This window comes from Camponotus vicinus, unplaced genomic scaffold (genome assembly GCF_025532165.1).
Source record: "Camponotus vicinus isolate PSW18456_S1 unplaced genomic scaffold, iyCamVici1.0 SCAF_5, whole genome shotgun sequence".
Classification (NCBI taxonomy): Eukaryota; Metazoa; Arthropoda; class Insecta; order Hymenoptera; family Formicidae; genus Camponotus; species Camponotus vicinus.
In genome coordinates, this window is record NW_028141977.1 from 2138249 (window position 1) to 2155912 (window position 17664).

At 29.5% G+C, this 17664-nt stretch overlaps 1 protein-coding gene across 1 annotated transcript; it reads right to left on the bottom strand.

The window, feature by feature from the left end:
• Positions 1 to 5555: 5555 nt before the first annotated feature.
• LOC145971873 (UDP-glucosyltransferase 2-like) lies at positions 5556 to 9766 on the bottom strand. The gene is made up of 6 exons (XM_083099944.1): positions 9525 to 9766; positions 7806 to 8290; positions 7303 to 7673; positions 6939 to 7158; positions 6636 to 6855; positions 5556 to 6509 (listed from the first exon to the last, which is right to left on the bottom strand). The coding sequence occupies exons 2-6, from the start codon at positions 8287 to 8289 to the stop codon at positions 6167 to 6169; spliced, it is 1638 nt and encodes a 545-aa protein (XP_082956070.1). The 5' UTR covers position 8290; positions 9525 to 9766; the 3' UTR covers positions 5556 to 6166.
• Positions 9767 to 17664: the final 7898 nt, after the last annotated feature.

The window sequence follows — 17664 nt, forward strand, 5'->3', positions numbered from 1 at the left end:
GTTTCTCACCACTACTTTATTACTCGAGAGTCACCGTGCGAATGATGATAAAGCGGTAATGTATAGCGCGCTACTGTTTATATTTTATATTACCGAAGTCGAACACCGTGTTATCGATAATTAATTCGTTGTTGAAATATTTTATATATTATAAAATATACACTAACGGAATATTAAATTAATTAAGTATTTTAATAAATTGATTAAAATTGATTATTTATTAAACAATTTATCACGGAGTCTTTCGTTATGCTAATTATTTGCATTTATAATTCGATTGTTTTACTTCGTGTTTTCTCATAATCCAAATTATATTTAGGTTTCTATCAGGTCCCTTTGATTTTTGATTAAATTTTACACATCGTCAAATATGCATTTTGAGATCTATCGTCGGGACACAATTTTGCGTATTATTTAGGAAATATAGGAAATTAAATATTAATTATATAAAATTATTTCTTAATGTATTTCTCAAATTAATCGCATTTAGAAAAGGAATTTGATAAAGCTTCTCGCATCACTTTTCCACTCGAATGATAACAGAACCAAAGCACGTAAATATTAATGCGCTATATGTTACAAAGATCGGACGCGGTATTATTATTAATTTGTTACAAAGATATTTTATATATTATGACATATATATTTTACGTATTATTTATATACGGTATTTTATACAATAATTTTTAGAATGTGAATGACTACAGACGAAATGAAAAAAGAACGAGCAACACACACGTATCCATTTTGAAATTAATATAAATATGACAAATAATTTGTATAAATTACTTACTGCATATGTGTATGTACTCTATACATTGCCTGATGCTCAGACTTTCTTTTCTCTTGTATATCTTTCGTTGTTTGTTCGTGGTCATTGTTTCCTTACTCGCTCACAAAAACACGATTTAATTATGATTAATCGAATACACTGTGCACGGGACCCTCGATCGCGAAATAATCATACAAAATACGTATTTTATTATATCATAAAAGAGCAACATGACTTTTACACGAGACCAAAATCATTCGCTACTTGCTACAGCAATTAGCGTATTCTTAGTACTGATACACGTATAGTAAATACATTATATAACATACGAATCATAAGATCAAAGTAATGATTAAAGTAATGAATGAAGTTGTGATATAACAATCGTTTAATTAATAATTAATTTATGTTCATATTTTAGGAAAATTTAAAGTATTGTATGTTTGACTTTAAGTATTATTAAATAAATAATAATTATTCATAAAAAAATATTCATAAAAACTGATAATCGAAGAAACATAATGAATATTGTTTTTATTTCTTTTGTTTTAATTTTTATTTGTAATAATGAATGATTGCTCTTCCATAAAGATTTATCACAGCGACACAATTTCATGTCGTTTATCAAAAATTAATTAATTATTGATTAATAATCATAGCTAATTATGTTTAGATATTAGTTGCGATCGCGTTTAGAAAAAGAATTTAACAATTATACGAAATGTTTCGCATTACTATTTCGTTGTCGAGTGTCGCCGTACGAATGATAGCAAGGGTTGTACGACATAAACAATAGCTCGCTACTGTTTATACTACCAAAGTCGAACACCGTGTTAATGATAATTCGTTGCCAAAATATTTTATATACTATGATATGTACGTGTATTTGCGAAATATTAAATTATTTTAATTTATAAGATTAATTAACGATTTTACTTATTAAACAATTAATGTTTAAATTAGGAGCCTTTCGTAATGTTATTTATTTAGATCTACAATTCGATTGTTTTATTGCGCGTCTTCAATTTAAATTATATTTAAATCTTAAAGAAAAAAAGCGACAAAGCGCATTATGGCGAAATATATTTGATTCTAAATATCATTAAAGAAATAATTATTGTCCGTAAAGATCGCAATAAAACAATAATTTATTATTTTAAATCCTAGAGATCCTATAGATATTTTAAGTATATTAAAATAAGATAATCCAGAATATTTTATATATATGTTATACTAATATAACTTAAAAACTTAAATAATTTAGATAATTTACAATGAGAGAGAGAGAGAGGGAGGGGGGGAGAGAGGGAGAGGAAGAGGGAGAGGGAGAGGGAGAGGGAGAGGGAGGGGGAGAGGGGGGAGAGAGAGAGAGAGAGAGAGAGAGAGAGAGAGAGAGAGAGAGAGAGAGAGAGAGAGAGAGAGAGAGAGAGAGAGAGAGAGAGAGAGAGAGAGAGAGAGAGAGAGAGAGAGAGAGAGAATCGTTATCGAGAAAATGACAAGCAATACATAATACGATCTGAATATAAATGATATATATAAATCTAATATATAAATGATATATATATATATATATATATATATATATATATATATATATAATATAGTCTGAATATAAATAATAAATATAAATGATAAATTATTTATAAATTATTTACCGGATATTGTTGCTCAGTACGTTGCCCAGTGTTTTTTCAGACTTGCTTTTCCTCTCCTTTGCTATTTCTTCGTTATACTCACATTCACTCCCGAAAACAAGATTAATTAAGATTAGTTAATTATGATTAGTATACGCAATAATCGTGAGACACTGCACGGCAGTCCCGATCGCGTAGTAATTACAATTAAAAGTTTAGCAAGTATTAATTATAATTATCATAGCGAATTATGTTTCAATACTAGTCGTAAATGCGTTTTATCGTTAGAGAGAAAATTTAATAATATACGAAATATTTTGCACCTTACTCCTCGAATGTTGCCGTGCGAATGATATCAAAACCGTACATGTAAACACAGCGCGTCATACGCCGCCAAGACCGAACGTGTTATTGCCCATTCATTGCTGATATATTTTACGTACTTTAACATATAAACGAAATATTAAAGTGTCTAGGAGTGTTTTAGATTACATAGATTAATTAAATAATATTTGTTAAAGGATTGATGTATTACGAAGCTTTTCATTATGTTAATTACTTCGATTTATGTTTCGATTGTTTTGTGTTGTGCGTTTTGAATCTAAATTATATTTAAATAATTGAAAAATAGAACAAGATAAAGCGTCGCGGTCGAATTATATTTGATTCTATAAATATCATTAAAGAAATAATTTCTTCTTTTAAAAATCAATTTCATATAAACTATAATTTATTATTTTAGATTTCTGTTTCTATATGATTCTTACTTCATTAAATGAATAAATTACGTGAAATATGTGCTTCGAGAACTTTCATCGCAATATATATATATTGACATTTGTGTATGAGGTCAAATTCAATTTATTATTCGTTATAAATTCTATCTTTGTTGAGATATATGTGTATATTAACACAAATTATAAAATCGAAAGATTAATACAATTGAAAATCATGACACAGTAATTATTTATTTATGTAATTAATAATTAATTCGACAATATATGCGTAATATTTCGCATCATTACCTTATTGCTCAAATGTCGACGTACGAATAATACCAATGCCGTGACATACATATAAACACTAGCGCGCTATTGTTTACGCCGCCAAGGCCGAACACCGTGTTATTGTTCGTTTATCATCGAAATATTTCACGTACTTTAACAAATGTGTATGTACGCGTAATATTTATACACATATTTAATGTATAATATTTTATAAATTTTTATAAGAAAAACGTAGGTAACAAAAACAAAAAATTATTAAATGTTTGATGTATCAGGAAACTTATCGTACACTAATAAAAAAAAAATTATCTTTTATTCAACTAACAAAATTAATGTAAACTCAACACTAAAATATTAAATATTAAATCCGAAGTTCTGATCAAGCGCGGTAGCGTCGCGACGCCAAGTACATAAAAAACTAATAAAAAATTGGACCAAGCATTGAGAGTCACTGTTCTCGATGCGGCGCTACCAAGTAGCTTATCCGGAATTTTACGTCACATAAACTTTCGATTGAAATATTTCAGAAACTAAAGCCGTAATTAAAAATCTAACGGCATTTATCTTATATAATGTGAATACAAGCTTTCGATTGTGACCAGTTTGAATAAAATCGGTGCAGTCAATTCCGAGAAATGATAATCGCATGTCAGAATTGTGACATTTTTCATTTTCCGTCATAAGGTTCAGACTCATGAACGTATCTTCGCACGCACACATTCAAAGCGATTTTGTCCCTCAAGCTGCGTTCATATCGCGCATATATAATTATTCGCTTTAGTGTGCAAAAATGCTTTAAGAAACAAAACCATTTATGTACATGTGTGTGCATACGTGTGATATGTGTATATGTGTGTGTATACGTGTGAGAGATTAATTTATCGCATAACAATTTTCAAAAACCTCTTGGGGGTAAAACACTTCTAAGGAGATTAATTTATCGTATTATAACAATATTCAAAAATCACCCCTTGGGAGTGAACTCTAATATCTAGAAAATGAAACCTTGTAAAAATACGCTACTTACCCTTAGTAAAGATTTTTAAAAATGCGTATATATGTTTTGCAGAAATAATATAAATTTTTACAAAAAGGTGGTGATATCCCTCTAGAAACAACCTTATAACGGTAAAATAAAATACGTCAAGTATATAAAATAATATCTTTAAAAAATCTAACGTATATTTTCTGTAGAAATAATATTTTTTACAAAAAGCAGAGAGATCCCCTAAAAAAACCTTATGAAGGTAAAAAAATACGCCAAGTACATAAAAAAAATCAAAAAATCTAAGAGTGATAAAAATAAAATATTTAAAAACCGATATGAGATCAATACTATTAGCCAAGTACAATAAATTATGTGATATTAATTCGTAATCGATACTAAATGAGTTAAGATTACTTTAATTCCTAAAGCATTTTTTATATGATGTATATAATTTAAAAAAGTTTTACACAAATTCTAAATCGCATAAATGACCTTCAGGTCGAAGTAAGATATGAAAACTTGGCGTGCCCCGTATTTAAATCATATAGTTTAAAACAGGAAAAAGCTAGATTTTTGATGGGCTCCATGTAAAATTTAAAATTACACTACGGACCGCGCACGCGCGTAGCTAAATTTCGAACTTATATATCTTGTCTCCTCTGTATTACCTGGAAATCATCACATAGAGATTACGCAAAGTGAAATCTCTTTTTTTATGAGTTTTTTTATTTTCTCTGCAAGTAAAGTTTAATTGTTGTAAGTCGGATTGAAAAGCTTCGCAGGTCGTTTCTGACCCACAGGCTGCCTGTTGCACATTCGTAGTCTAAAGCTTATTTTATAAAAATGTAAATTGTACTTACTAAATGAAAGGATTAACAAATATATATTGTATATATGTATATTGTATAATCAAATTTTTTATTTTATTCAAGGTATGTAAACGACGGAGCGGGAGGAGGGGTACGCCAAGTTTTCATATCTTACTTCGACCTGAAGGTCATTTATGCGATTTAGAATTTGTGTAAAACTTTTTTAAATTATATACATCATATAAAAAATGCTTTAGGAATTAAAGTAATCTTAACTCATTTAGTATCGATTACGAATTAATATCACATAATTTATTGTACTTGGCTAATAGTATTGATCTCATATCGGTTTTTAAATATTTTATTTTTATCTCTTTTTTAGATTTTTTGATTTTTTTTATGTACTTGGCGTATTTTTTACCTTTATAAGGATTTTTTAGGGGATAAATTTGAAAGTAAGATCGTGCACATTATACATTATATAATCTTTCGTAATATTCTCACTTCCTCTTTTTTTCTTTCCTCTTATTTTTTCCAGCCTCCTCTCTTTTTGCTTTCTGTCTCATAATTCCATGAATACGCACAAATGAACATAATGGGTCTTGGGATGCAATTTCGTACGTTCACAAAACCCATTTCGCTCAACTACCAGTTTTATACTGACAGTATTCGCCCCTGTGCCAAAATTTGCCCTCTCTCGCTTTTTCTTCGACTTCCTCTCTTCCCTATTTTTCGTATAAATGAGCAATGTAAAATCCACAAGTGCACAAGTGCTCGAGAGATAAAAGAGGTCTATTTTCGTAATTATTTTACATATTTTCGGTATTTATTTTTTATAAAAGCATAATCTTATTTCTCTTAAATCGTATTACGCTTGTCATAGTTCAAACAAAAAGAATGTCGGAAAATTTCGATACAATAACAATTTACACATTATTTTAATTCACAAAATTTGATTATGTAGATTTAATTTTTTTTGTCGCAAACATTTTAAACTCTATGCATGATTTAAATAGATTATGTAATCGACTGTTTATATCATAATATTTATAGAAAAACTTCAAACCCCTTCCTATAATAGCTAAGAGAGCACATAAAACTAAGAATAATGTTATCGACAGGAATACAATGATATCTAAATCGAATTGTTGATACCACGCGGTATCGACTCCATTGAAATGTAAGTGAGGTGCACCATTGTGACGCATTACGAACTCGATCCACCATATAGCATTCTCTAAGCTATCGTAAGGCTTGTCTTTTGTGAGAGCACGTAACTCTAACATTTTATTTTTGTATCTACAAACAAAGCATTAAATGCACGATAATTAATATACATATATAAATATTTATATTATTATTATTTTCTATTCGTAAGATGTTATTATTGGACACACATGCATAAATAATTGACATTGCAATTACCGCTTATCGCCGGCGATTTCCAGTATAGTGTCTCGCAGCTCTGGCATCGTAAGCTGGACTATATCCAAGTGTTTTGCTACTCCCAGAGAAACCATTTTCATAACTTGATACACCTGATCGAAGACAAATGGTATTCCTATGAGCGGGACGGCGTAATGAACCGCTTCTTCGGTACTCTGCAATCCGCCTTGATAAATGAAGAGCTTGATGTTCGGATGAGCTACGAAAATAAGAAGGAAAAAAAGGATTAAATAATCTCAATATTAATTATTATAAAACGCTGGCTTATCCGTTTTAATTTACCGAGTACACCCTGTTGCGGGATCCATTTTGAGATAAAAACATTAGAAGGGACATGAAAATCGTCGCTTTCGAATTTCCACAGTACTTTGTACGGTAAGTTGGCGAAGGCATTGGTAAACACCTCCAGTATTCCCTTCGGCAATAATTTACTTTTCACGTTTGTTCCCAGACTCATATAAATGAAGCCATTTACTGCGCCATCCAAGAAGTCTTTTAAATTCTACAGAAGGGAAATTTTATAAAGGAATATATTCATCAGATATTTTCTCAGATAAAATATCATAATTTCTTCAGATAAAATATGTGAGAATGATCGATAATAAATAAAAAAGTTTGATACTGATTGTTAAAAAAATGTATGTACTTTCGGTAACAACGGCGGTGTCTTTTTGATGTGTAATCCACTGAAATGTACAATATTAGGTATCTCGGGTCTCGCATATGCTAGCAATGGTTCTTGATTAATTAAAATAAGACTCATGTTCTTTGCAACGTCGATGATATGCGGTATATCTTTGCCAAAGTACTTTTCGGCAATTTGTTGTTGCTTGGACGCAAAAGTATTAAACCAAGACTGTATGTTCCACCAAGTTTTTATAAAATTCCTCAACCGTTTCCAAAATGGAAGATTCAAGCCTGTATCATTTTCGAGCTCCCAATTAGAAGGATGCGATGGTAGCACAGGGCTGCCGAAATTGAAACGGTGGCAGTTATGCAAATGCATAGACATAATACCTGCGATTATAAAACTCATTAAGCGATTCATTATCTGCATCTATTACACATACACCCTATACAATCCAAAATAATTAAGTAATAATGAATTTTATTTCTTAATTCTTAATTTAATTCTTAATTTTATCTTACCTATTAAAGGAGCATGAAATCTGTGCGCCAGCATATAAATTGCAGGAGTAATAGTCATTTCGGCTATCACCGCATCAAATTGTACATTCGTTTCATTCGCATAATATTTCAATAAATCAGGATGACTAAGAACATCCTCCGCCATATCATGGCCCAATCTCAATAATTTCGTTTTTAATCCTCCCAATTGCGTGAGATTCAAACGAGTCTGACTCAAATCAATATCATCCATCTCTTCATATACAAAACCGATATCTATTTCCTTATAGTTGATTAGGCTAGAGTCGTTTAAAATGTTTGAAGTCATTATTACTATCTCGTGACCCCGTTTATTCAAAGCGAGAGACAGTGCCCGAAATACTATCTGATGACTGTAGGATGGGACTGGAGTAATGATCAATAATCTCTTACTGCATGTTAAATTGCTCATAGTCAAAATCCATAGGATCATAATAATCGACGAGGTAGCGGTAATCAACCTCATTCTATGAACAATAAGGAAAAGAAGGATATAGATACACTCATATATTTAATCTTAATATTTAATCTTGTTGCTATACAATTTATGTACATAATGTGACAAGCTTATCCTGCACCCGGAAAATAGTGAGATAAACATATCGATTAGCATAATCAATTATATCTATTTTTTTACAGCCTTCTAAAATATTCATACATATGTATGTACACTGAAAAAAAAATTCTGGGTAAATCTATGAGATGCATTTAGTAATGCATTTTTTGAAATATTTAGTTTTATCATCAAGTATGATAATAATAACAAAATAATTATAATGAATTATCCGTTAGATAAAATCAATAAAAAATTAGTTAAAAGGCTACAAGGACCAACGCAATGGTGGAAATATGCAAAAAATAATAAAACGGTTATTACAATAAAATAACCATATGAAAATGTTTATTTAATTTGAACATGACAAACGCCGCGTTTCAATCCAATTCGGATCCTTTTCAATGTCGACTAACAAAGTGAATAATAAACATTAAGATAAAATTAAAATTAACGGTCATAGGAGAAATGTAAATAAGTTTCGGAACAACGCAAAGTCAAAAAAAGTCAAAAAATCGGAAGCAAATATATGTACAATAACGGAAAATTTAAACCGTCAATCACAAAAAAGGAAAGAACGCATCGCATTAACGTATCGCCACAGAATGCGTTAATGCGATGCGTTCTTTCCTTTTTTGTGATTGACGGTTTAAATTTTCCGTTATTGTACATATATTTGCTTCCGATTTTTTGACTTTTTTTGACTTTGCGTTGTTCCGAAACTTATTTACATTTCTCCTATGACCGTTAATTTTAATTTTATCTTAATGTTTATTATTCACTTTGTTAGTCGACATTGAAAAGGATCCGAATTGGATTGAAACGCGGCGTTTGTCATGTTCAAATTAAATAAACATTTTCATATGGTTATTTTATTGTAATAACCGTTTTATTATTTTTTGCATATTTCCACCATTGCGTTGGTCCTTGTAGCCTTTTAACTAATTTTTTATTGAATAACAAAATATTTAGTAATAGTTATAAACACTTTCCAAAAATAGTTATAAATATTTTACGTTTAATTGAGTTCACTAAATATTAAAAATAATTAAATAATTTCGTCTTAATCATCTATACGTTTAGTTGAAACTATTTCACCACAGCGCTGTGGTGTAATATTTGATCAAACCAGATTATGTATTACTTACGTATTGATGTTGAAGATATGTTATAATGTTGTCCTCTAACCTCCACAATAATAATCCAATTAGTTTGAAAAAAAAATGAGATTGTTTCAAAAAACTTTTAAATTAATTTTATCACATAAAATAATTGTTATACAATATTAACAATTGTTTAAAACATAGTTTTTGCTGAAGAGACGAAGCAAACGTATTATATAGATTTCTTCGGTATGTGATACTTTGCATTAACTTATAATCTTCACAAGCACTGAGTGTAAACGTGACCAGGCTGTTAGGTATATACTCGACCTTGAAAAAAAATATGAGATTATTACTTGATAAAAAAAATTGCAATAATTATAATGATTACAAGAATAATTATACTGCATAATTAAAATTTTATGAATGGCTGAAATTTTCAAAAGATAACATGACATACTTGACAGTTTATTATCTCTCTTTCTTTCTCTCTCCCTCTCTCTCTCTCTCTATCTCTCTCTCTCCCTCTCTCTCTAATGTAAAAATATTATTAATTATAATATGTATTTGTTATATTATTTCGCGAACCTCTTTGACAACATTATACATATCAAGCGACGCGGTAGCGTCGCGACGCCAAGTACATAAAAAACTGTGTTAAGGAAACTGTGTTACCGATATGAGTCCCAGTTAGACGCGGACCTGAAGGCCGCGAGAGGCCCGTATGGGACGTACGCGCTACTCGTGATAAAACAGCGCTTTTACTTTCCTTTTTTTCCTAAGAGGTCGGAGGGCGTGCGTGGCGCGTGCCCTTTGTTCGAGATGGAGGGGACGGCGTGTGGCTGTGCGCTTTGTCCGTTTCGCGTCCGTAGATACTGCGCTCTAACATTGTATAATTATTGTGCTACGCCGAATCGGGAAGGTCGACCTTCGTCCAATTGGGGACAAAAGCTCGGAGATTACCGTCTCTAGTCAGACACCTCCGAAGGGCAAGCCGAAAGGTGATAGAGAATCGACAAGATTCTCGTAAGGTTTTCTCTCGCCCACCCATGCCGTAAGGTGACAGAGTCCTCGCTCGACTCTCTCTCTCTCTCTCAGTGAGCCATGCCGTAAGGTGACAGAGTCTTCGCTCGGCTCTCTCTCTCTCACTGAGCCCTGCCGTAAGGTGACAGAGTCCTCGCTCGACTCTCTCTCTCACTGAGCCCTGCCGTAAGGTGACAGAGTCCTCGCTCGACTCTCTCTCTCACTGAGCCTTGCCGACGACCCCCGTTGTGGGGCGAGGTGTACGAGTCCCAGTTCGACTCATCCGCATTTCAACAACGAGGTAACAGAATCCCAGTTCGATTCTCTCATTATTATCTGCGTGAGTAACGTCCGAGTTCGACTCTCACATCCGACGCCATTTGGTGTGACGAATCTTCCCCCCGCCTCTTCAGTGGAATGGGAAGAAAGAGTCGGAAGACTCACTCTAGCTTAATTCTAATTAATAACTTGCAGCATTTTTTAGTTACCAAAGATTAAGATTTTAGTGCAATAAGCAGATACTATAGATTATTATATGACTGATAATTTACAAGTACAAAGAACGATAGTTCCTACTTTATTTTACGTTCTTTAGTATATAACGAAACTCGTTTTTTACTTATTTACTCTGTGCATTATGACTACTTTATATTTGTGATCTTATTTTATTAATGTCAATATTTTTAGTAATAATAGATCTCAATTCTGATATTCTTTTGATTTGTTAGAGGATATAGCATCACACGTTATTAATCTTATGGTTTTATACAGAGTATTGATTCTTGTTTTAAATTACTATTCTTTTATATAATTTATCTTAAAATACGAGTGTTATTTTTTACGTTACTTTATGTATTTTTATCTAACAGCAAAAAGTATTGTAATCAAGAATTTATTATATTCCTTTATATTATATCTCAAACATTGAAGTCAGTCATGTCTTGTTTATGATATCACATATGGTGAGATAATTGTTGATGAGCATATATTAAAAATTACTTGATATTTTACATCCACGTTGTAGCAATTATTTTAGATATAATCGTCGGCTATATACCAAAGCAACCGAATCAAGAGACAACAGCGAGGCGCGCGGAACCAGACAAGAGATTCTTATACAAACTGATAAAAAATTGGATCCGAGCATTGAGAGTCACTGTTCTCGACGCGGCGCTACCAAGTAGCTTATCCGGAATTTTACGTTAAGTGACGTCACATAAACTTTCGATTGAATGCCCCGTATTTAAATCATATAGTTTAAAACAGTTAGATTTTTTATGGGCCCAATGTAAAATTTAAAATTACACTATAGACCGCGCACGCCCGTAGCTAAATTTCGAACTTATATATCTTGTCTCCTCTGTATTACCTGGAAATCATCACATAGAGATTACGCAAAGTGAAATCTCTTTTTTTATGAGTTTTTTTATTTTCTCTGCAAGTAAAGTTTAATTGTTGTAAGTCGGATTGAAAAGCTTCGCAGGTCGTTTCTGACCCACAGGCTGCCTGTTGCACATTCGTAGTCTAAAGCTTATTTTATAAAAATGTAAATTGTACTTACTAAATGAAAGGATTAACAAATATATATTGTATATATGTATATTGTATAATCAAATTTTTTATTTTATTCAAGATATGTAAACGACGGAGCGGGAGGAGGGGCACGCCAAGTTTTCATATCTTACTTCGACCTGAAGGTCATTTATGCGATTTAGAATTTGTGTAAAACTTTTTTAAATTATATACATCATATAATAAATGCTTTAGGAATTAAAGTAATCTTAACTCATTTAGTATCGATTACGAATTAATATCACATAATTTATTGTACTTGGCTAATAGTATTGATCTCATATCGGTTTTTAAATATTTTATTTTTATCACTCTTTTAGATTTTTTGATTTTTTTTATGTATTTGGCGTATTTTTTTACCTTTATAAGGTTTTTTTAGGGGATTTTTCTTCAATAGAATCGATAGAGAAACTTAGGATTTAATTTTTAGTTAGAATCCTAATAAAAAGGATTAAATGTAAATGATACAAACTATTAGATAATTATCAAAGAAACAATTGAAATTTTAAGAAATTTATAAAAGAATACTTTTCTTATTATATATTACTTATATTTATACTTTTATTTATATTGTTATTTACATATTATTTATGTTTATTTACATTAATATTATTTATTTATGTTTATATTAAATTATTATTTTTTAACATTTTATATGTTTATTCATATATATCGACGTAATAATTTTCTTCCTTGAATAATTTAAGTAACTTTCTGTATTATCAACTACGCTTACTATGCTTCTTACGTTAGCCGTTATATTTCCTGAGAGAGCGTTAGCATACAGTGGATTTTTCAAACTATGTAAGTACTCGCAAGACTATCTTCAATAATATTATCGGTAGTACTATATTCATAAATTAATAAATAAATTAGGAATATGTCCTTTATATGGAGGAGAGAAAGTTAAAAATATAATTTATTAATTACTCGCGCGTAAAACTTTTTTTAAATTTTTGAACATATACATTATACATTATAAATTATTAGAATATTATCATCTATATATGTATGCAAATGATATTTTAAATAAAACAAAAAAGAAATTAAAAAAGTGAATAAATTAATGGAAGAAATGTAATAAATACTCAACTTTTGTTGACAATTTTAGAAAATAAAACAATTCTTCTTAATAGATAAAACAATAGGATTTTTTTGTATTATATCTAATAATGTTCACTATATTATTAGTAGAATTAAATAGAAATATATATTATATTTTCTTAAACTTTCCAATTTCAAATATATATTATACTTTTTCATTAAATTTTTAACAACGCTTTATTTTATCATTATCGTGGTTTATCTAAATTTGATAGATATTAATAAAATATAATAAAATATAATAAAATATAATAAAATATAAAATTTATAAAGAGGAAGTATTTACCTGTGTTTCACGATTAACGCTTTCCAAACTGCCGAAAGAAGGCAGCGCCATCTATTTAAACGCGGCGCGTTCTACATTTCTACCTTCGTAACATATTTAAGGTGCACCTAGTTCGCTACGCATGCATAATTCCGCATTCTTATTTTTAATTTATTCGCTTCGATCGTTCGATGCTAACGTCAAACAAGTGTGTGAACGTCTTGTAGAAACGCATTATAAGCATATCTCTCAAGCAATGATATTTATATTTCAAAACTGTGGCTACAAAAAGGTAAATATTTAAATATTATCAAATTTTTAAGTAACATTTCTGAAAAAATAATTTTAAAAAGCTTAATGACAGAAAATTAGCTTCATGTCTTTAACTTCAAGTTTTTTAATTAAAAATGTATGGATGTAAGTAGCACTTTTATTAAAATTGTGAAATAATTCTACAAAATTATATTCAACATTCTGCATTACTTCATTAAATAATAAGTATTAAATGCTGCAATTTTATGATTGTTACTTACAACATATACATTTACATCTAAAATTTGAAGTGCTTATGATTGGAGAAAATTCTTGAATTAAAAAATTAGAAAATAATAATTTAATAGTCATGCTTTATTTAATTGTTAAGGGGATCAACCTCAACCTATCTTTTTATCGACAAAACACTGTAATTTTTGGACATGTGCCATTTTTTATTGTCTACATAGAATTAAAAATCCTTTTCTACGGTTGAAGTATAGATGCAAACGGACACGGGGAAGCCGATTATATATTGAGAAAGAAAAAAAAGTATAAAATTATATATTTATTTATCGACTTCTTAGATCAACATGGCGTCTAAAGCTATCACTTCATAAAGACATTAGCCTTATATAAATGTTTTGTAACTTTTATGCATAAAACAATAGCATACCCAATAGCGGACTGCACAATAAAAACTTGTGGAACTGTGAAAATTGAGTTTAGTAGTCTAATTAATAAATGGCATGTGCCCAAAAATTTCCGTATGTACCTGAAATATCGGTACAGTAGAGTGGAAAAAGCAGTGCATCTTCTTTATAAATAACGTGATAGAGAGAGATACGGGATAAGGATTAGATGAGGGCGCTGTAATCGTGTAAGAGTTCACCGTTCAATGAGGGATCCCCTTAAATATGTTTGGGGCTTTTGCAGTACTCAATAAATTAATACTTATTATATATTAAATAGCAAATAACTTGTTAGTGGAAATGATAGACTCGTCTGGTTCTTACATCCTAAACCTTCAATTAAACTGACTCACATAATGAGTTCTAGTGCAGTCACGAGAAATTGCATGTAATGGAAATATAAAAGGCTATTACATATATCGAGTTGAAGTGTCTTATCGGCTCGTGAAATGTTATATAAATGTTTGAAGAGCATCCCGTTAATGTAGTTATAGCCGACAGTGCGCGCGAGTTAACTTGATTTTTATGCATTGTTTATCTAGTTGTTTATGTTTTATTTTGACAAATATCGGAGATATCGTTTCGTAAAGACTAGAGGTATAAACCAAAGTTATAATTTGGAAAAAATGTTATAATCGATTTTCGCATCGTGATGATATTGATAAAATAAGTAATACGACATGCGGCATTTTTTAATTCGGAATGATAATTCCAGTATTAACACGTTGATTAAGTAAATTGGTGATAACAAGTGTTGTTAATTTGTGATATATTTGTGTAATATATTATTCAATTTTTGTGCTCTCTAAAAGTGAGTTAAAAAATGTAAATTTAATAATTTATAAATTAAGTTGGTATAATATATAATATGTAGTAATAAAAAAGTGCATATAACCTAAATGATTGTAAACATTTTATAAAAACGACGATTCTAATAAAACTAATTAATAATTAAATATCGCAATAAAGAGAATTAGAGCTTATAATATTAAGAAGATATTTAATAACATTATTAAACAATATTTATTAAAGAATAATTTGTTTTTTTATAAAACATATTTTTAACATTTTTTCACGAGGTATACACATATTAATATCAAATGAAATATAAAAAGATAGATTTAATTATTAAAAAATTCTAGTAGTCTATTTTTTAATTATATATTTTCCTTGCTTAATAACAATCGAATAAAGGGAAACAGTAATACAATTATATTATTATTATTAAAAAGAGAAATACTGATATAGCAGTTTATGGACTTAGTATATTGTCATGATGAACTTACAAAAACCATAGCAAATATAGACTAATTTGCTTAATTGCAGAAATGGGAGTGGTTTATATTTGTTCTAGAAAATTAAGGATTATATGTTTTATCAAGAAGATTGATAATTATTGATATCATAGTTTTTTTAATTCTTTGCAAGAGGTCGTTGCTATTTTTTATTCAAGTAATTTACATTATATATTTATCAATTATACATATTAATGTTTATAGGTTATAGGAAACGTCATCTTTTCTTGTGTCTTTAGAAAAAAATACAATTAAACAATATCGATTAAAAGATAATACAAAAAAAGAGAAAGATTTCTAAATTTAACATATTATGAGAATGTGTATGAAACAATAATTTTTACCTAAATTTAAATAGATGTTAGTAAATTATCAATAAAGAACTTTTTTAAAATTTATTTTATATATAATCGTTGAATTTATATATATTCTTTTTATTAGTATTATTTATATTTAAATTAACTTTGAATTATGAGATAAAAGATTACTATGTTATTATATCATTGATTTACAAAATATTCGCACGCTTTTGTTCAATAATTTTTATAAATAATTATGTATATTAAGTAAAATATATATTTACACAGTTCATAGGCCTTTCACGAGTTTATTCTGATTAATAAGACGAGCATCAATTAAACTTGTTTGAGCACTGAATGTATGTTATGTAAGAGCTAAAGTTAGTAAAAGATAAATGGTGACATTTCGTGAATTGTTCGGTGAGCTGATGAGAGTTAATATGAAGCGTTGGCGTAGTTCATTGAAACTATTAAAGCTAAGTAAACATATAAAGTGAAAAAGTTCTAAAACTCATGAGTTTAATTCAAACTATTCAACAACATCGGCTATTATAATAATTTGCATAATTAAAATTAAAATATTATGCATTATGCATAATTCTAGTAACTATTTAATTTTTCAATATTAAAACTCTCTTTATACATTCTATAAAATTATAACTATTAAGGACATATATGTAGAGTATCTATTTAATTATTATACATATTTCTTTTTATTACTTTTATGTATAATTATATTATTTATTAAGTATATATTAATAAATGCTAATCCACATTTTTATCGTTAATTTTAAATAAACTTTTAAAGAGCGTTAAAGATGATGTGTAATTATTTTAGCTTTCGAAATAACATTGCTATTGCCTATGTTTTTTATCAGACATTGACCGACTAATTTGTTTAATATTTCCGAGAAACAAACTGACAATCGAGTAAATAATAAATTTATATATTCTGAGTTATATATTATAAATTTGATTTTCCGTACATAATTCTAACTACATCTCATTAATTGAGATGACCCATATAATAATTATGATAAGATAACATTTTTCTCCCCTCCATCTTTAATTAACATATATGTCTATCAGCGAGATTTTATATGAATCCAAGGTTACGATAATGTCATCAGGAAATAACCCGTTATCGAAACCTTGTAGTCGTTCTTGCCCGTATATCTTGCAAGAATACTACGTACTGATAACAGGAACATAAATTAAGTGTCATCATCGATAAATCATCATTTTATCTATTTTATTTTATAGCGTTTAATGCGAAAATTGTTTTGCAATTTCTCCTTAAAAGATATAAACAAATTTAAATATTATAAAATTTTTATAAAATATAATATTATAAATCTTATAAAATTATTACGTTAAGAAAAAAATTATGGGCGATAGAAATGGAAAGCCGTCGGGTCGCTTCTCCAACATTGAAAGGACTCACGTCGGCGCACGATTTACATGCCCGTTTATAACGGTCAACTTTCACTGATAACGAGAACGCGCTGCCGGAAGTGTTTCTGCTTCCGAATTTTTAGGTGAGCGGGTGATTCGCGATACATTGTCAGTTCCTTCGCGACGAGATCATCCAACGGACGTCTCGTGGTCGACTCGTTTTTCGTGCTGCTGCAATTTTTACGAAAACATCAGCAATTCTACGTCATCAGATAACGTGCGATAATC

Bases quoted from the DNA above. Each gene is read 5' to 3' on its own strand.
- LOC145971873 (XM_083099944.1), bottom strand. From the start codon at position 8,289: ATGAGGTTGATTACCGCTACCTCGTCGATTATTATGATCCTATGGATT. The intron at 7,674-7,805 runs GTAAGATAAAAT...TTATAATCGCAG, and splicing joins ATTTCATGCTCCTTTAATAG to GTATTATGTCTATGCATTTG. The intron at 6,856-6,938 runs GTAAATTAAAAC...TTATTTTCGTAG, and splicing joins CCCGCAACAGGGTGTACTCG to CTCATCCGAACATCAAGCTC.